The sequence below is a fragment of the Danio aesculapii genome, chromosome 23 (assembly GCF_903798145.1).
Source record: "Danio aesculapii chromosome 23, fDanAes4.1, whole genome shotgun sequence".
NCBI classification, from domain to species: Eukaryota; Metazoa; Chordata; class Actinopteri; order Cypriniformes; family Danionidae; genus Danio; species Danio aesculapii.
This window is the reverse complement of record NC_079457.1, coordinates 47,057,321-47,078,713: the sequence shown is the minus strand read 5'-3', so window position 1 is coordinate 47,078,713 and position 21,393 is coordinate 47,057,321. Positions and strand designations below refer to the sequence as shown.

Sequence of the window (21,393 nt, the reverse complement as noted above, 5' to 3'; positions counted from 1 at the left end):
CCACTTCCATCTGCAACCCATCACTGGGAAACACCCATTCACATACATACACTACAGACAATTTAGCTTATCCAGTTCACCTATACCGCATGTCTTTAGACTGTGGGGGAAACCGGAGCACCCGGAGGAAACCCACACAAACACGGTGAGAACATGCAAACTCTACACAGAAACGCCGACTGACCCAGCCGAGGCTCGAATGAGCAACCTTCTTGCTGTGAAGCGACAGCACTACCCACTGCGTCTGCTAAATGACTAAATGTAAATGTATTACCTAGATCATACCCATGTCATTATTCGAATTTGTGTCCTCATAAATCACATAAACAAGCACATACAGGCTCACACACACACACACACACACACACTAATCCAGCACGTGCTGTCACGAGTCCTATTTTTGATGTCAGGCAAAATGAAAAGTGACATGACTAGTAATAGTTTCATCAGATGCTGCCTTTTGTATGTGTGTGTGTGTGTGTGAAGGGATTGTTGTCTGGGCCATGGAGACCCTTTCTCCACACCCTCACACAGCTGTTGACCCTAACCAAGGTCATATGGCACGCTCACACACACATACAGTAACACTCCTGAAAGCAATAGCTGTATCTCAGTGATACTCAGCTCATATTTCCCATTGGGACAATGTGAAGTCTGTGTGCAGGATGCTGGAATGCACACACACACATGCACACACACACACTTCTCTCTGTCCCAGTGTTTTGCGAGGCGTGGCAGCAGATCCAATAAACTGTAAAATCTGTGTTTTAACAGAAGGGCCTGACCTTAGTCTGTCAACCATGCTTATGTTATGTATGTGTGTGTACGCATCTGTGTGTTTATGTACTCAATAATGTACATTGGCTCCAAAAATAGTTTGTATACATAGTAGACTGTAAAATATATGGATGTAGTATCCGTGACGTCACCCATAGGTTTATGAAGAACCCAATTGAAGCTACCAGTAGGCGTGGCCATCCGTCACCATTTTGTTCTCATTGCACCAACCAGGGGATACCAACCAAGGGCAAAGAGGCGGAGCATGAGCGGAGCTACAGACGCCTGCTAGCATTTTGATTAGACTGGCTTTCCTATGGGAGAAATGCTTAATACTTCATTACCTGCGACTCGTTTGTGTTCTGACCACATATGCTTGGTTGTATACTACATCAATAAAGTGTTTAGACTTTTAAAACACTGTTGTAATACATTGAGCTACTAAATATTGTTCCTATGACGTTTTTCTACAGGAGGAAAACACGAATTACTTCCAAACACTTCAGATATAGTCTGTGTTAGTAAATGCAAGGCTAGTTATGAAATCCAGGCATAACACTGTAAGACAATGTTTCGAATGAGCACAATTAAGTGCACACAGCATGCCATATCATCTGATAATAGTAGGAAAAATTCCAAAAGGCAACTGACTGTGTAAAGCCACATAAAATAACACAGAAATACGATGAATATGCCGAGTTCAGAATCAGTTTAATTGCCAAATGTGCTTCACACACACAAGGAATTTGTTTTGGCTACAGAAGCTTCCAGTGTACATCAAGAGACAAGTGACCAACACAAAATAAATAAATATGAAAAATAAAAAAGACGATAAACATTAAACAGAGATGCAGTTAGTAAAAATCTGGATGTTGAATTGTGTGTACAGATTTGTTATAAATAAACAGGTTATAAGGTGCTGTGTACAAATACGAAAGGAGAGGGTATTGCATTGTTCAGCAGAAGTTCAGCAACTAATCAGCCGGAATCACCTGAGGTGAAGTGACAGCGACCAGCGAGACCTAGCTGTCACTCAAGTGGCCACGCCCTTAATTATGCAGACTTAATATAACCTAATATAAAGGAAACGAATGAGTTATAAAAAAATCACCCCCTCAGAGTTGTCATGAAGGGTAATATTAACTATTTAAACCAAAATCGCTCTTGTACTAGGCTGTAAACACCTTTTATCTGCTCTATGTATGTATGTATGTATGTATGTATGTATGTATGTATGCCGTATGTAAGTTTTTGACTCTTCTAAAGCATAAAAACTCCATAATATGTTTGCAGATATTTAAGAAACATGCTAAGTCAACATTCTTGTTTATCTGAAAAACAATGCTGAGGTCAGATATTCTGCTTTGAAAATGTGTTTTCCGTGCCAGAACGGCTGTCTTTGTTTTGGTCATTTTAACTTGCCCAAATGCCAGTTTAGCCAATTATATTTCAGCACCCCGAGCTGCCTCTGTGGAAAACTGCGTATTTCACTCATTTTTTCAGAAAGGCTCTGAAAGCATGCCTCCCTGACTGAAATGCGACCTCTGGTGGACAGTAGCAGACTACTAATTGAGAAGCAGATTCAGTTCCACATGAGGTTATTAATTAGCAAATGATATAAATATTAGGAGCGTAAACATTAGGTGCTGCTGCTTTCAGTATATGGCAATAAATGTCATGTAAAATGGCATTCTAACTCACATTGTTAGCATTTAACACTGAATAAAGCACATGAGGTGCACCTGAGGTGATCATTGTCAGTCAATCTCACAACAATTCGTAACTTTTTGATTTAGTGGCTAATTCGTACGAATTCATACGATCTATTTCGTACAATTTAGTACGATTTGCTCATCCCCCAATGACGGTTGGGTTTAGGGGTGGGGTTAGATGCCACGCCTCCTTTTTAAAATCGTACAATTTCGTACGACTGAACTCGTACGAATTCGTACAAATTAGCCCCTAAACTGACAAAACGTAAAATACTTACGTTTCCTCGTGAGATCAGGCTGGTTGTTTACCTGTGAGAAATTGAAGCCGTTTCTAATATGTCAATTCGAGGTGTTGGTTAGGACAAAAACTCCTTTTAATATGGAGAATATTCCTTCTATCGGGTGCCGTTGCTTTTATTTAGAAACACGTTTAAATCACTCGCTCCTGTCCTCAATCTGGCAACCTGAGCTTGCGTTTGTTTTGACAGGAGTGCAATACCTAGTTCAACCACTGGGTGTAAAACTTTCATACAGCACCTTTAATGCAATGAACATTCATGCATTTTTAAGTGTACTTAAAAGATTAGTTCACCCTAAAAATGAAAATATACTCATAATTTACTCATGCTCCACTTTTTCCAAAGCTCTTTGGTTTTCTTTCTCTGTTGAATACAAAAGAAGATATTGTGAAGAATCTTGGAAACCAGTAGACATTGACTTCCATAGTGTTTTTCTCACTATGGATGTCAATGGCTAGTGATTTCCTTCGTTTTTAAAAAGAAATATCTTCTTTTGTTTTAAGGTTTGTAACCACTTACATGGAGAGTACATTTTTTTGTGGTAATTTTTGGTTACAGTCACAACAGATTCATTTTTATGGGTGTTCGTGTGTATCTGCAGGTCCGTTGCTGTCTTAACGGAGTGCATGCGGAACAAAATGGTGGCAAAGTTTCTGCGAGAGCGCCAGGAAAGTCTTAAACACTCCCTTCCTCTCGGCTCCTACCTGCTTAAACCTGTCCAGAGGATCCTAAAGTACCATCTACTTCTGCATGTAAGTACACACGCACACAGAATGACCTTCTTCTACAAACACACATCATAGTACAACTGTACACAAAGTGAATTTGAGTTTACTACATGACCAATAGAAAAGTACGTTCTATACAGTTTTAATGGGAGTAATGTGGTTGTATTCAGATGTACTGCATCCGCCATTTGACATTATCACATGACATATCGCTTCACTATACTATTTTTCCAATACTATACATTCGGACATACTACTCGGCTGGCATACTGTTTTTCACGTACTATATAGTTTGGAAGTATGTGTTTTTGTATTCAGACAAAGACTGCACTAGACACATTCAGGGAAGCTGAGAGATGTACCTGTGTCTTGCAGGAGATTGCCACTCATCTGGAGAAGGACTCAGAGATGTATGACGTGATCCAGGAGGCCATTGACACCATGCAGAGGGTGGCCTGGCACATCAATGACATGAAGAGAAAGCATGAGCACGCAGTCAGGCTGCAGGTTTGTGTACACTACACACACTCATATACACACTGTGCACTTTTTAGACTGGTTTATTGCCTGCTTCACATTAATAAATGAGGGCAAACTGACCTTGACTGTTTTTTCTCTTAAAATATTAGAAAAATTTGCCATTTTCATAACCTGACATGTTTTTTCCATAAGTTCCATTCATCAAGACAAGAGATGCGTCACAAATGGCACACTATACACTATCCACTTATGCACTTACACACTCAACAGCATAGTATATGTATGTAGTGTGGTCGCAAATGGAACATTAATGTGTTTTTACTAAGCGGTTTCCCTGATGACGTTTGACTGTTGCCAAATTTGTGAAATAAATGACTGCATTCACCATCGGGAGGCGCTATAATCACTCTCGTTGGAGAATTTTGCTTTCACAATTCAAAACGAATACATAATCCAACATGAGCGCCCGATAGCTCCGCCCAGGGGCGACGCTGGCCACCATGGGCCCTCTGAGTAGTTGATATTGAAGAAAAGGTTGTGGGGGGTGGGGGGGAGGTGTTATCGCGGCTTAAAGTTAAGAGCAGGGGGTGGGTGCTTGGTATCGCGGCTGAAAGTGAAATACTGAGAGGGGGGCGGCGTGTGGTGGGGGTGGAGGAGTTGGTTTTGTGGCTGAAAGTTAAGAAGGGCGGGGGGGTTGGGGGGGTTGTTATTGTGGCTGAAAGTGAAGAGCGGGTTGGGGGGGGGAATTGGCGTGGGCCCTTGATAATGTCTCTGGGGCCCTCCCATAAATGTATGGGCCCTTAGAATCTTCCTAACTTTCCCCCCCTAGCGGCGCGCCTGGCTCCGCCCCTTCCACTACGTGAGCAAAGCAGCGGACGTTGAGTGCGTGAAGTGTCCATCGTTCCACACTTCAGTTTACCGGTTGAATGAGTGCATAATGTGGGTAATAATCTTGTTATTTTTAAAGTTTTCAGTGTGAACGCACTACTTACACTATTTATACTACAAAATGGCGTAGAATAATGTGTAAGTATGCGATTTGGGACACACCTAAGGGTATCAAGCTCAGTTCCTGGAGGGCAGCAACTCATCTGTCCCTGGAGTCTCACAGGAATCAGTCTCATGCTCTCCACTCCTCCATGACCACCAAAGCAGCTGCTCAGGATACGGCCTGGTCCAGGATTATGGAAACCTTGGGATCATCTCATCGCTGGTCTTGGATCGAATCAGTGGCGCTGCAGAATCTCTGGGGGCCCTGGGATGAGTATCCTCAGGTGGAAATGGAGAATAACGAGAATAATTAGCATAGCTGCTATTCATAGTGTATATAACCGAGATGCAGAAACCTGTGTGAAGCAAGTCGGCTTCAAATGTCCACTCCAGCACCTATATGTCCAAGAATGCAATGTGATTGTGATGTCACAATAGTGTAGCTCTCAAGTGCTCAAGGGTTTAGTGCAGTTCATTTAAACGCATTGAGATGTTCCAACAGTAGTGCGTAATGTAATCAGTGATGTACATCCGAGGGAATGAAACAGAGCGAAGTTAGCGAGTGAAGGTCATAAAAACGTGACTGGACTGCAGCTCTTGTACTCTAGCTAATCAAACATTAAGACTTGGTCCTTTATTTGAAAACTGTCCATGAATGAAGAGCTTGGATGAGCATCAAGTTTAAGCTTTTAGCTGCAGGGTGAGCAGTTTTTTTATGGGTGTGTGTAACAGATATCAGAACATTATGTTTGAGACTCATCAAATATAAAAGCCATCCCAACTTGCCTGCCAGCTAAGTAAAGGATGATGTACAACCAGCCGGTTGTTCTCAAAGGGACTCATATAAGACTTTATTCTGTGAAAAAACAACTGGCTGGATCTACATTATGTTTTTTAGACCACTACTTGTCACAAAACTAAACAAATAGACACATTGATCTGAGCTGTAATAATTTACCATCTATTTAATAAAGTTTGCAGTAATGCAGCCTTCAGTAACCTACTTGTTATATTATTCAGTCACAATATGTAAACAAATACTCAGCAGACCAAAAGATATGCGTATAATGTACACCAGGGGTGTCTAAACTCAGTCCTGGAGGGCCGGTGTCCTAGAGAGTTTAGCTCCAACCCTAATCAGACCAGCTAATCTATACTAGATATACTAGAAACTTCCTGGCAGGTGTGTTGAAGCAAGTTGGAGCTAAACTTAGCAGAACACCGGCACTCCAGGAATGAGTTTGGACACCTCTGATGTACACAATATATTGTTTCAGCATTGATATTGCACTCTGTGCATCTGCAACAGCCATATCGCAGGATCTGCAATGTTGAATTTAATTGCAATGTTGATCTGCTAAATGAAGTGCATCATTTTAATGTGTTTTTAAGCCCTTTGAAGCATTTCAAGCCAGTTTAAAGCATTCAGGCAAACAAAATGATAATGTTTGTAACATTAAGAAAGATTAATTGTATTTATGTATAGATATACGAAGAAGACTACGCCCTGTTACTTTACATATGATTATTCAATTTGTTTACCTGAATACTGCAAGTCTTCCAGAAAACTATAAAGCACTGTTTATATCATTTGCATCTTTGCTCTACGGTATTTTCCAATGCTTGTGATAAGTTTATTTTGTTTTATACCAATGCACTGCTCTACAGAATCATTCTAATCAATCTAAAATTAAAATATATTTACAAATTATCCAAATAGATTTATTCTTATCCAAATAGAGCTATTTATTTTGTCTGGTGAAATTATACTCAATATCGCAGAGAAATAAAATATTGCATATTCAGTTTTTTACAATATCATGCAGCCCTAATATATATATATATATATATATATATATATATATATATATATATATATATATATATATATATATATATATATATATATATATATATATATATATATATATATACACATTCATCGATATATTCATTAATTGTCAATTGTCAAGATGATTCGAAGTAGCCAGATGAGCTTGTGTTATTAGTTACAGTGGTTGTTATCTGGAAATTACATACCATGATGTAGCAAGAGCAAGTATTTCAGAGCAATTATTTAATAATTAACTCTCACTTTCTCTCTCGCAGGAGATCCAGAGTTTGCTTACTAACTGGAAGGGGCCTGATCTGATTGGCTATGGCGAGCTGGTTCTCGAGGGCACGTTTCGCATCCAGAGAGCAAAGAACGAGAGGACGCTATTCCTGTTTGACAAACTTTTGCTGATCACCAAAAAACGTGAAGAGACCTACACATACAAGGCCCACATTCTGGTGAGATATATTTTCTTGCTTAGCCTACTGGGCAACCAGGCCAAGGTGGCTAAGCTGTTTTTAAGATCACGGTAGTTTGACTTTGCAAAGGTGATCTACTTTGTCAGCCTCATGCTTACCAGCTGGAAGCCAAATTGATTGATAATTACGGTAAACCCAATTATACTTTTATATCGAAGTTGATATTTAGCCGCACCATATTAATATTTTGTAACATCTAATTTTTACGAGGTGGGTCATTAGCCCAACGCTCAACCCCCAACCTGGAGGACTAGGACATACACACATACAGACAATTAATAGCTTACCCAATTCACCTGTAGATCATATCAATGTGGTGATGTCACTGACCCATGAACATTTCCGGCTAGTTACCAAACTATTTCAGAACTATATCCGGATGCAATTCAATCACAACTTTACATTTAATAGCAATCATTACATTATTTATTAATATGCAGACCTTTTTGGATTCTCGGAAGTTATGGAAATTAAAAATGTAAAACAGGAAATACGTTAGGACCATTGTTATTGTTTACATCCCTTAAAATGGTCTATGTTTTTGGACTTGTGGGCAAAACCGGACCACCCGTAGAAAACCCACGAGGAGAACATGCACACAGAAATGCCAACTGACCCAGCTGGGGCTCGAATCAGCGACCTTCCTGCTGTGAGGCGACAGCACCACCCACTGCGCCACCGTGTAGCAACTTGCTAATATGCTCCTGTGAGTAATGCATATTATAATGATGCTGGTCTGTAAAATATGACCTTTAAGAGTATCTTGCATTCCTCGCATCTCTCGCAATGTATCTATGGCCAACAAAAGTGGCATTCTGTGCATGTGAATGAATGGAAAATCTCAAAGGCACAAGCGGGTCATTATGTAGCTTCTGTAGACAACAGTTCTGGATGATAACGCTGTGGTTCAGACAAAACTCAAGCAATAATGGAAGGGTGTGATCAAACCGAATCTGTTCAAACAATTCATCCATACAGTGAAGACGTATGTTACCATCTTGAAAATGATCTGGTTTTAGTTTAACTTTCCCAGTAGTGTGTAAAAGTTGTACCTTTTGGGGTACATCAGTACTTTATTTCATCTAAAAATGCGAGATGCAGCCCTCAGGAATGGTTTTAGAATAGTGTCTTCTCTGCCACGGTGGCTCAGTGGTTAGCACTGTCGCCTCACAGCAAGAAGGTCACTGGTTCAAGTCCCGGCTGGCTCAGTTGGCATTTCTGCGTGGAGTTTGCAGGTTCTTGCCGTGTTGGCGTGGGTTTCCTCCGGTTTCCCCCCACAGTCCAAACACATGAGCTATAGGTGAATTAAATAAACTAAATTGGCCGTAGTGTGTGTGTGAATGAGTATGTATGGATGTTTCCCAGTACTGGGTTGCAGCTGGAAGGGCATCCGCTATGTAAAAACATATGCTGGATGAGTTGGCGGATCATTCCGCTGTGGTGACCCCTGATAGATGAAGGGACTGAGCTGAAGAAAATGAATGATTGAATGTCCCCCCGCCAAGGTAACATCCAATAAAACAGTTGTCATGACAACTTGCTACTGCAAACAGAACTTTGCAATGCTTGCCCCGCCTCTGAGTTCTTCTGATTGGTCCACTGCTTTAAAACTGACATTGATGAGCCACACTGCATGTAATAGTTTATCTTCGTGACACAGTGTCTAAAATAGCAGCATGCATGTGTGAGGCACTGCAAAATGAAACACAGACACAAGCATTGCCCCCAAGAGTGTACAGTAGCCTAAAGCAAGTGTGCCCTTGCACAACAGGGGCAGATGCATTTCCACTGTCACTTCCAGGGCTCAATCAAGCCTTGTTGGAGCTTTCTCAGGACCAATGAAAAGGTTTATTTGGCCCGTCAAATACGTTGAACGATTGGATCTCAATCTGGAAACAATCAGCACTGCTGCACTCATCATGTTTTCAGATAACCTCAACCTTCAAAGCATCTCAAACGACACAGCTCAAAACACACTTTCAGACACCAGTGAGTATCTCAACTATCCTTCATTGTGATCTGATAACCATATGAGGCAGAATGACAGATTTATATGTGATGCTAAAGGATACTTATGCTAACAAGTGCCAGAATAAATAGACAAATGCTTATGAAAATACCAAGAATGGGGCAGCACGGTGGTGCAGTCGGTAGCACAATCGCCTCACAGCAAGACGGTCGCTGGTTCAAGCCTTGGCTGGGTCAGTTGGCATTTCTGTGTGGGGTTTGCATGTTCTCCTCATGTTCGCGTGGGTTTCCTCCAGGTGCTCCGGTTTCCCCCACAAATCCAAAGACATGTGGTATGGGTGAATTTGGGAAGGCTAAATTTTCTGTAGTGTATGAGTGTGATGGGTTGCAGCTGGAAGGGCATCCGCTGTGTAAAACATATGCTGGATAAGTTGGCGGTTCATTCTGCTGTGGCGACCCCTGATTAATAAAGGGACTAAACCGAAAAGACAATGAATGAATGAAAACACCAAGAACATTACAGTTGCAAGTTAATGTGATATGACCTCTTTTCAATTGGTATTATAGTTTACCTAAAATTATAAATCCTGTCAGTCCTGTCATTGTTCAAAACCTGTATGAGTTTCTTTCTTCTGTTGAATACAAAAGAAGATATTTTGAAAAATGATGGAAACCTGTAACCATTGACTTCCATAGTATTTGTTTTTCCTACTATGAAAATCAGTGGTTTCAGGATTCTGTATTTTTACTATACTCTCCTTTCGTGCTCAGAAATAGAAACAGCTCATAAAGGTATGGAACCACTTAAGGCAGAGTGAACTACCCCTTTAACATGCAAACTTAAAATATTTTAGATCCCATTTACTCCAGTATCTAGCTTTAACATGAAGAGGAAGCATATGCATGCAGTGAAACTTCGGTTTGTGTACACTACACACACTTATACATACTATGCACTTTTTAGACTGGTTTGGAGCCACCTGCTTTATTCCTGCTTCACATGAATAAATAATGGCAAACTTACCTGAACAACATTTAGAGAAAAAAGCAATGTAAGTGGGGGTTAAGGAAGTAACATGCACCCTTTAGAAGTAAAGAAGCTACTGTGAGGAGTACATTTGAATATAGTGTCCAGTGGCAGGCTGATGACCACCTAATTTTGCACTAATTTAATCTGACAGTGTATAAATAAATGCAGAAATTAATGTCAAAGTTCTAATATCTTAATAGACATGGGACGATAACTGTTTTCAAGGTATACCGCGGTTTTAAAACCGTCAACATTTTCTATAATACCGTTCCTAAGGTATATGATTAAGGTATATGGGGGGGTTGGACAACAGTATCTCCAGCAGAAAAAAATATCCAAAGATGCAGCTTTAAATTGTAAAGAAATCAGTGTTTTTCAAACAAATGAAGACAGCAGAAGTCAATCATTTATTGAAATCATTTAGCCTGACATGTTTACTGCTCCAAAATATTATAAATCTTTCCAAAAATAAAATATATTGTGATCAAAGGGGGGAAAAGTTTTACCCAAACATTTAAAAAGAATATATATTTAGAGCATTAATCCCAATACCGTGATACTGTGAAACCATGATATTTTTATCAAAGGTTATCATACCGTCAGAATCTTAGTCCCATGCCTAACCTATAATGTATTTCTCTTCCCATCTGTGTTTTTGCAGTGTTGTAACCTAATGCTGGTAGAAGTCATACCTAAAGAGCCTCTGAGCTTCAGCGTGTTTCACTACAAGAACCCCAAACTTCAACACACTGTGCAGGTAAAAGATCATACACACACACACACACACACACACACACACACACACACAAACACACACACACACAGAAACAGCATGTAACTGAAGATCAGTTGTGTTATACACACACAGTGGAATGTCCAGCCTGAGGCCAGGCTTCTGACAGACAGCCAATCGCCTTGAACTTTACCCCAGTAAAACCACACCCCTCTACCACAGGCTTCAGCATGCGTGAACATACACACACATAAGTGTGAGTGTGAATGATGGTACGAGTCTCGCCTTAAGCCAGTGTTGGTACATCTGACCTGTGTGTTGGACCTCAGCCGAGTAGTCATAAATATAATGCAGTGTGTGTGCCAAACAACCTCAACCAACCCAATGCAAGTAAATCACATTGTCTTCAGAAGATTGGATGGCTTACTGTTATCTCAGCAGCCGATGCATGCCCGATCACATGCTCTCTTAGATTTCAAAACCTTCTATTATCACTGAGGGGGATAAAATAACTGCATTAAAGTAATAATAAAAGCTAGCATGAGTACTGAAGCTGTACTGTTGGTTTTTACGCTCTCTGAAATGAAGTGCGTCACTGGTGAGTGGCGGTTCCAGTCCATCACATCTGTTTGTTACTTTCTGACTCTGCTGACGTTCACCCAGATGATGGACGTGTTTTTGTTTTGATTTCGATGATTGGTGTTGACGTTCTTTGATTGCGAGATGACGCGGTCACAGCAGCTCTATAGAGGCATGTCTGCAAATGAGCTTTAAAGGTGTAGTCCGTAGGATTGAACTATTGCAGTCCAAATTTGAAATATTGGAGTGCTGTTTTTGTTGCACATGCAGGGGTCCGTTCTTCGTACCACCCTTAAATGATCTAAGATGATTTGGCAGATCCTGGATCTTTTAATCTCGATAACTGATCTCTGGCTAATTCGGTTCTTCAAACAATTTCGTGAAACAGATTAAAATGTCTGGATGAACTGATCTGGGGTTTGCTGCATGTGTTGTGAAGGACAGATCTATCGATCCTCGAAATCCTGATCAGCAATGCAATGATTGGCTGACGGCACAGCAGCGTAATGACATCATCTGATTAACATTCAGTCATCAATGTAAGCTAAATTACATAAAATTCATAGGAAACGGTTTGTTAAATATGATACGCAATAACTTTCAGCCTTTATTGTGGGCTGTCGGCTTTACATTTTCATGTGTCAGGAATATTTAGCAATTTAATTAATTTACATTTACAGCACCTTTTCTTTACTATAGTAGCCATAGTAGTATTATAGTAGCCGGTTTCTTAATAACTGGATGTTTACAAAAGCATTTTGATTTTGGTAAAGGTGTCTGCAACCTTTGTGAAGCATCGAATCACCGTCATGTTAGCTGTCAAAACATGACTGCATATGGATTATTGCTGGGGGGGTTTAAGTCGCATTTTGTGCATGTCTACTACAAACAAATTGTACTAAAGCGATCTAAAAAGTTCATATCAATAAATGTTCTCTTTGAACCACCAGGTGGCAGTCTTTGTACTTTTATTTTGGAGTGAAGATATTTGCATAATTTTTATTAATAACTTATATATCTATCTATCTATCTAGATAGATAGATAGATAGATAGATAGATAGATAGATAGATAGATAGATAGATAGATAGATAGATAGATAGATAGATAGATAGATAGATAGATAGATAGATAGATAGATAGATAGATAGATAGACAGATAGATAGTTAAAAATATACATTTACTATTTTCCCAAGTGTATATAACTACTACTGTAAGAAATTATGAGAATTTGCAACATACTGTACTTTCAGTATTATCTTTGCTTGAACTGACCCGATCTAATCCTGTTTATATGAAATAAGCCTGCTCTCGGGCAGGTTTGAGCTACCAGAGCTGTTGTTATGAAAACAACTCTCGGATCAGTTTTGAAGAACGAAACGATCCTGGATCATGTCAAATCGTCAGTAACCAAATCCAGCTAACTGAGTAATCCACGTACGAAGAACGGACCCCTTGTTGCCAGATTGATGAGAAACAAAGAGAGTATCAGATTTTTGAGCTTTGAATTTGCTCATCTAATGTTTAAATTGTATTATTTGCTAGTTAATCAACACCGTATGTGGGTCTGCGTCTCATTTTGGAGGCTGATACTGTCTTCTGGAGGTCACATTTTCAGCTGCATTCACATGCGTTTTTTTGTTTATGATTTATTCACAAACCTTCAAAGATGAAATTAAATGTGCTGTTTTCCACCAAGGCAAGCCCAGAGTGATGAAATATAATTAGGTAATCAAGCAGTGGGCAGGTTATAGAGACCTATACCCAGATATTCGACACAGAACTACACAGAATAACTGACTTTAGCATTGTTTTTCAGATAAACATGTTCACTTAGCAAGTTTCTTAAATAACTGCAAATATATTATGGCATTGTTATGTTTTAGGATAGCCAACTTGCAGATTGTGCTGATATATATCTGTAATTCACTTTCAGGCGAAGTCTCAACAGGATAAGAAAATGTGGGTCCTGCATCTAAAACGGCTGATCCTTGAAAACCATCCAGCCAAAATACCGGCCAAGGTTAGACACGCACACATTGTCCCAACTCTGCCTCGATGTACTCAATGATCACGCAGCTGCGGCCAAATCGGGCTGTTCACATTAACTGTGTCACGATAAAGTAGTTCACATCTCAAAGAGAACGTAAAAACTTTGAAGGGGAAGCAGAAGTTTCTGTACTTACAGAAGTGAGGGCACGGCGCCACCCAGAGGCTGTTTAGTTAAGATTTGCACTCAAACTCAAGCGTTTCTCTCTCCCCACAGGCTAAGCAGGCCATTCTGGAGATGGATACTGCAAGTAAGTCTTCACAGCACTACATTTTACCCTTTATTTGGCTTTGAAATGACAAGATATCAGACAATATACACTCTCAGAAATAAGGGTACAGGAGATGTCACTGGGGCAGTACCTTTTTAAAAGGTACATATTTGTACCTGAAGGGTCCATAATGGTACCTCAAAGGTACTTTTTAGGTACATTTGGACACTGATATGCACCTTAGAGGTACCATTGTGGACCCTTTGGGTACAAATATGTATCTTTTGAAATGGTACTGCCCCAGTGACAGCTCCTGTACCTTTATTTCTGAGAGTGTACTTACCTTTTGTTTCAGACCACCCAAGTTTTAATTACAACTCTGATGACAAGAGATTGAACACTAAAGAGGGTCCCTCACCCCGGAGAGTACGCAGGAAGACAGGTGAAACAACAAACAACCAACAAACAAACAAACAAACATAATTTATCAATAATCATCATTCTTCTTTCTCTTTGTCTCATCTTATAGAGCCCTTATCTAAGTTACTGAAGAACTCCAAACACATCAGTAAGTAGCATCTATTTGAAATAATGTTAATAAGTTAAACATATTTTATAACATCTCTCTCTCTCTCTATCTCTCTCTCTCTCTCTCTCTTGTTGTAGTATCCAGCCCAGATATACAGAAGGTAAAGGATGCAACAATTATTAATCCATTATACCAAAGTTTCTCAATCCTGGTCCTTGGGTCGTGCATTCCGTATGTTTCTCTTTTTACATCAGACGTTTGTTCTAATTCAATAACAAGTGCCCTGCAAAGTGGACTCTACAGGAAACTTGTCAGTTTGAAGGGAGCATGTTTCATTCAAACGGCAGTTTCGTGTGTAATACAGGCTCATAGCCAGGGGGTGTTCGGTTGGTTTGGAAGACAAACTCCTCACTGACCCAAAGGTCCAGAATTTGTCCAATACATTAGCTCATTTGTCCTATATTGACTGCTATGCCATCATGGTGAAAATAACCCATTGAAAAAGGCTTTAAGTCCAAGCAGGATCTTCTGTTGGCTGTCGCTTCAGCATGACTTCAAATCAGTTATGGCCAATGCTAACAAATATTTTTCATGAGTCCAACATCCAGCTGTGCAAGAAAACATACAATCTGACGTAAGAGAAGTCATTTTTTGTACTGTATTGTTGAGAATACATTTTACAAGTAACATTTATTGTAAATCTTGTTCTTGAAATAAAAAATGGCCAATAAAAAGGTGTGAAGCACCAAAAGTGGCCCATATTAAGATTGATTTGAATACTATCTTGGCTAAAATGGTTAAAAAGTGTGGTTATGATGACCATCTGACAAGCTAATTCAGATTAGTGCTTAAAATGTCACTAAAATGCAGTATTTAAACTTCCTAATTAAATAGAAAATGAGGCAAAAAGGTCTACTTTTTGAGAAAAAAGAACCACAACATTCACCAGGCTGACTACGGGCCTGTAATATGTGAATTTCTTTTGTATTTATTTACGGAGGTGTATTAGGCCACCTTTACACTTCTCTGCGAATGAATGTTTCGAAGTGAAATATGGGTTTCTCATGCTGAGATCAATGAAGCAGTAGGGACTAGGGAACAATGCACACTGCATAGGGAATGTGTCAGTCAGAACACAGCTCATGCATGCAGCTCTTCAAACAAGCTGCTCGTCTAAATCAGCTGTTAAATAAGAGAGACATGCAAAATATGCAGAGCGGTGGGGCGGGAGGACCAGGATTGAAAAACTCTGCATTATACAAATCTGATGAGATTTCTTTGAGAAGTATTTTTAAAAACTGGCATTTGCTCCACACAGCGCTCTAGTTTTGGGGTCACTCTGCTGTCACCGGTCGCCAGTTTGGGTTCTATTGGCCGATCCCGCAGTCTAGTCAGCGAATCAGAGGAGTCTCTGGACCCTGGTGATCACAGTGATGTAGACGATGAGCCGAACACACAGGATGCTGATGATGAGGACGACACTGGATTGGTTCGTCTGATCTGACATTTGATCTTTAGTTTCATCCATATCACCTGTTTCTGAATGAGTCTGCTGGTTTATATGACACTTTGGGCCTGTTTACACCTGATCACTTTATGTATTTTTTCTGATCGGAAAGCTATCTGAAACACATTCGAGATGTGTGTAAATCTGATCAAATGAAGTAGAAAGCTTCCTGTATTCTAACATATGAAATCATTTGCATGCCGAATAAGACATATAGCTTACATTTTTTATTTAATATTATTAAAATCAAATCTGTTGTATCTGATGGTCTAGTCCAGGGGTCACCAATCTCAGTCCTGGAGGACCGGTGTCCCTGCAGAATTTAGCTCCAACTTACCTCAACACACCTGCCTGGATGTTTCAAGTATACCTAGTAAGACCTTGATTAGCTTGTTCAGGTGTGTTTGATTAGGGTTGGAGCCAAAATCTTTGGTACACCGGCCCTCCAGGAACAAGTTTGGTGACCTCTGGGTCTAGTCGATCAACCGAATAAAATTTGCATATAGATTGGAATCAGATCCATTTAACAGAGATGCATTTACAGCATATGGTCAAGTGTTAACGGAGAGGTTTTCACTAATGTGATCTGAAGTGAAAAGGTGTAAACAGACCATTTAGGTTTATGAAACTGAATCTCAAAATTACTAAGCCAAGCTTTTTCAAATAATATGGCTGCTCTAAAAACTAATTCTTAATCTGACTGATATAATGTCGACTCATTCACCAAATTTTTCCCATCCATTGTTATTGCATTCTTGGCCTGTTACTTTAAATAAGTTTATTGACAGTCACAGATTGTTTACAGCATATGCTCCTATAGTTTGCACAATGCATGAGACATGGGGCAAAGGTATATTAATAAATAGTAAGAGTTAAATACAGTAGTCAACATTTGAAGTGGATCAAAAACATTCAAAATTGTCCTAAGACGAGAACGGGTGTTGTTTAATAGTTTTAGAGCATCTGATGAAAGTTGATGATCCACTTCAAATGTTGACTACTGTATATACTTAATTACAAAGAGATGATAAATGGATAAAGAGTTTAGGATCTGAGCTGCCAACACGATGACATGTTCAGTATTTGATATCTCTGCTGTGATTCATATTAAGCTAATATACTAATCTTAACTAGTTCTAGCCATTAGTCATAGTGCAATTGCTTTTTATTATTATTTCTATTTGCAAAATGGGGGAAAGTAATAAGAGATCAAAAGCACATCTACCCGGCTGAAAAATCCAGCTTAAATCAGCATGACTTCCATGATGGTGCATGCTGGCTTATGTTGGTTGGAGCTGACACAGCGCTAGTCTTATGCAAAATTCAGTTCAGCACTCCCAAAGTTCCATGTTGGTGACTAGATATTAGATTTGATATCAGGATAGTGGACTATATATATATATATATATATATATATATATATATATATATATATATATATATATATATATATATATATATATATATATATATAATATAAGAGAGAGAGAGAGAGAGAGAGAACATATAATCCAAGCAACAGCACAGCAATGTCTTGACAATTCCTTAGTACTGTGTCCGGTTTTTGCAAAGACAAACAACACTCTCATTTTAAATGCAAAGCTTTGGTTTATGTTTGATTTACTATGAATAATCGTCTAAAATTCAACGATTGTGCAAGCAGAGCTCTGGGGGGAAGCTGAGAGTGCCAGGAAAAGGAAGCCGAAAAAGACTAAACCAGCAAGTGTCGGTGGACAGCATTGAACAGTGGAGAAACAATGACCTCACCCATGCAGACCTCCAGGTAAGAACATGGTGAAACTTTAAAGGATTTCATTAATTCTGGCTTTCAATGAAAACTTGATACAATCCATCCCACTTACCAGCCCTACTCTTATCCATGATTAAAGTGCTTATTTTTCATTTTCTGTTTATTCAGACTGCTAAACAGTCCCTGAAAAATAAGGTCATCACCCCACCTATCCTACGGGTGACTGCACCTCCTGAATCAGACGGAGGAGATGAACACCTCCGTGCCATGTTGGGAACAGGACAGGCACCTGCTTTCTGCAATATTTGGACAGATCATCGAGTCCGAAGGGCTATGTTTCCCACTCGCCAGAAGAGTTTTCAAATCGATGACGATGAAGACATCTATCAGATGTTCCTGCCAACAGAGAATGATGTAAGCAGTCACGATGCCGAGAGTGACCACGAGACTGCTGATCATCCAGAAAGACCCTGTAGCTGGCATGTAGAACAGACAAAAACATCACGGCTAGGCCTTCCAGCAAGAGGAGTCCTTCGCAGGGCTAACAGTTTTGGAGAAGAGCCGAGTGAGCAACAAATTCCTACTAAGCGACCCCTGGAAGAGGAAGAGATCAATAACCAGACTGAGTCTTCAAGCAATGAAATCTCAGGGTCATCGTCTGCTGAGCAGTTAACAGCTGATGATATCGAGAATGTTTATGATAACATTAGTTACGAAGAGCTTCAAGCCATGGGACTAATCCGAAAGGATCAAGTTAACCATGCAGTTCCTGAGGTCAAACCTATGATAGCACCACAAGTTATTATAACTCCAACTGAGACGGAGAGTTCATGTGGCAGCAATAGGTCTTCTGGTCAAGAAGGGGAGCCGTTTGAGACTTGTGAGCTGCAAATTGTTGAGAATGAGGAGAATGTCTATGACACTATTGTCTTTCAGGAGTGCCCAGTCATTACAGCTCCGCCTGATCAGGGAAAACCAGCCAATGTGCAAAGATCTGAGGCTGATATTATAGCTACCCAGAAATTAGGAGGGTTTGAATCTGAGGAAAACCCCTGTCCTAGAAATAAGACAGATTTTGAGCATCCACACATTCCTTCCGACACTGAAACATCTCAGCTTTCCGCAGCTGATAATACATTGGAGCAAGTGGATGAGATCTGGACGGATTTGGAAAACTACATTCGAAAAAATGAAAAGAAGCCAGACAAACTTCCGGCTGCATTTCCTGTAAGTGGAACAGACGCCACATGTAAAACAAAAGACTCTCCTGAAAAATCATGTGATTCCCCAAACAAAGCACAAAAATCACACAACTCCCCAAGTAAAACAAGCAGGTTGCAACAAAAGGATAATGATTCCCAATGCAAAGCACTAGAATCTCCAAGTAAGAAAGCAAATTCTGCACAAAGATCAAGTGATTCTCCATGTAAATTACCATTAAAAACCCTCCCTGTTGGTACACCTGGTTCCCCCATCCCACCAGCCACTAAGCCCCCTCCAGCTCTCCAGATCCCCATCATCAACCTTCCAGAAAATATTTTGGATGAAAATGATGGAGCATCTTCTCCTGCAGCACCTTCCCTCCCTCTGCCCCCGACCCCTGAGCCTCAGCCGGGCACGGTGAAGAGCATTCGCAATAAACTCGCAAGACTAAGCAGTGGGAGCTTTCGGGATGATGATGACATCCCTTCACCAAAGGACTCAGAGCTTCATGTCCTGTTTAGTAGCCTAGACGCTGGATCTTCTAATCTGCTGCTTAGTCCGGAAGCAGGCGACCAGTTTCTTGACCTTGGGGAAAAAGGCAAGAACAGAGTATTCCTCATGGCTAGGCAGTACAGTCAGAAGATCAAAAAAGCCAATCAGTTGCTGAAGATGAAGAGCATGGACCATGAGCCCAGTTGTGCTAAGCTCAAGCTCAGCAAACAAAAAGACCTGGCAGCCATACTGGAGGAGAAGAAACAAGGTGGCAGTGCAATTGGTAAGACATGCATTGCTAATGTTATTCATTCCTTGTTCTAAAATATGTTATTTGTTGATGCAAAACTGAAAATAAAACGTTCTCCCATCTTCCTTTTTCTCTGCTTAGGTGCAAGAATAGCAGAGTACTCGCATTTGTATGAACATGTTGTTTTTAAGGGTTCTCCAACCAGTACTCCAATGCTGAAGTCATCTATCAGTCTTGCAGGCCCGCATCCACTTTTCCCCAGCACCACTTCATCCCCATTCTTTTCTGAGAGCTTGACTCAAGATTCTGACTGGTTAAACTGCACATATAGTAATGGAGAACTTGCTGATTTTGTGTCGTGGCCAGCAGAAACTTCAACCCCGCAGCGAGGAATGACCCCTGCGAGTTCTAGTCCTGCGCTGAAGAACCTTCCACCTACTCCCAGCACTCCTCCCAATCAACGCTGGAGTGCTTGTGTGACACCAAGTAAAGATGACTCTGAACACATTTACAGTTCAATTGGGCCAAGGACCGCTAAGGTGTCCTCCTATAATCGCTGCAAGTCCTCATCTTCATTGATAGACCATATTGAAAATGTGAGCAGCAAGGGTCAGTGTACTGGGATGTGGGAGGGGAACGGTAAAGAAGCAAGGACACAAGTGCCTCGTCAGCACAGCCTCCCTGAATGTCCAGTCCAGGGGAAATCAGAGCCCTCGACGCCATGTGATATTACACTGCGGGACTCACAGCAAATCCTGGTGCTGAACAGGCAGGCACCGCTGAATGCTCAAAGTGCCACTGAGAATTATCTGGCCAACTTTAAAGATACCGGAGATGACGATGATGATTATGTAGAGATCCGTTCTGAAGATGAGGGTGAAGAGCAGAAGAAAGAATTGGCAGGCACTGCGGGCAGCATGCAAACCCTTGTGAAAGGACAGCAGGTTTCTACTAGCACTGATATGGCTCTGCAGGGTTACATGTGGAATGATCCAGATTGCAGCCAGCAAGGTCTAAATCAACCCACTATTGTTCAGTCACTGAGGGATAAGTTCCAGTGTCTCGGATCAAGCAGTATTGTATAGGAAGCATGAATGATCACAAACATAGCAAGGAGGGGACAAGACACAACAAAATCAAACTTGCACATGGAACATGTTACAAAACTTTAAGACACAACATAAAGCACATGAACATTTTAACTGCAATTCATTGTACTTTATTGAGCTCAATGCACTCAACGATAACACAAAACGATTTAGCATTACTCTCATCTCTACTCTTAAACTGTAAGATCTAAAGAAGAACACTGTACACAATTTATTTTCTTTCTCTTTTCTTTAATATGAAGAAGCAATATCACAAGACTTTCAGTGTAAAGGTGATATTAAGACTGTTTTGCGTAAGGCGCATATGGAAGCCCGTTCCCGCCACTGAATAAAAAAAAAATTTAAGTGAAAAAAAAAGTTTAAAAAAAAAAATAATAAATTAAGTCGCAATTCTGAGTTATAAAGTCGCAATTCTGAGTTATAAAGTCGCAATTCTGAGTTATAAAGTCGCAATTCTGAGTTATAAAGTCAGAACTGCGAGTTTATAACTTTTATAACTCGCAATTCTGACTTAATAACTCGCAATTCTGACTTAATAACTCGCAGTTCTGACTTTATAACTTGCAATTCTGACTTTATAACTTGCAATTCTGACTTAATAACTCGCAATTCTGACTTAATAACTCGCAGTTCTGACTTTATAACTCGCAATTCTGACTTAATAACTCGCAATTCTGACTTTA

At 40.2% G+C, this 21,393-nt stretch overlaps 1 protein-coding gene across 2 annotated transcripts in view; it reads left to right on the top strand.

The window, feature by feature from the left end:
- Nucleotides 1-21,120, top strand: part of LOC130217057 (pleckstrin homology domain-containing family G member 1) — a 90,697-nt gene extending 69,577 nt beyond the window's left edge. For both annotated transcript variants that reach the window (XM_056449059.1, XM_056449058.1), the window contains exons 6-18: nucleotides 3,390-3,540; nucleotides 3,892-4,023; nucleotides 7,096-7,278; nucleotides 10,959-11,054; nucleotides 13,546-13,632; nucleotides 13,876-13,909; nucleotides 14,226-14,312; nucleotides 14,400-14,438; nucleotides 14,537-14,559; nucleotides 15,718-15,888; nucleotides 17,570-17,689; nucleotides 17,825-19,634; nucleotides 19,743-21,120. In XM_056449059.1, coding sequence (XP_056305034.1) covers nucleotides 3,390-3,540; nucleotides 3,892-4,023; nucleotides 7,096-7,278; nucleotides 10,959-11,054; nucleotides 13,546-13,632; nucleotides 13,876-13,909; nucleotides 14,226-14,312; nucleotides 14,400-14,438; nucleotides 14,537-14,559; nucleotides 15,718-15,888; nucleotides 17,570-17,689; nucleotides 17,825-19,634; nucleotides 19,743-20,686 — 3,877 coding nt within the window. In that variant the 3' untranslated portion in view covers nucleotides 20,687-21,120. The remainder of the gene's footprint in view (nucleotides 1-3,389; nucleotides 3,541-3,891; nucleotides 4,024-7,095; nucleotides 7,279-10,958; nucleotides 11,055-13,545; nucleotides 13,633-13,875; nucleotides 13,910-14,225; nucleotides 14,313-14,399; nucleotides 14,439-14,536; nucleotides 14,560-15,717; nucleotides 15,889-17,569; nucleotides 17,690-17,824; nucleotides 19,635-19,742) is intronic.
- The last annotated feature ends 273 nt before the right edge of the window (nucleotides 21,121-21,393 follow it).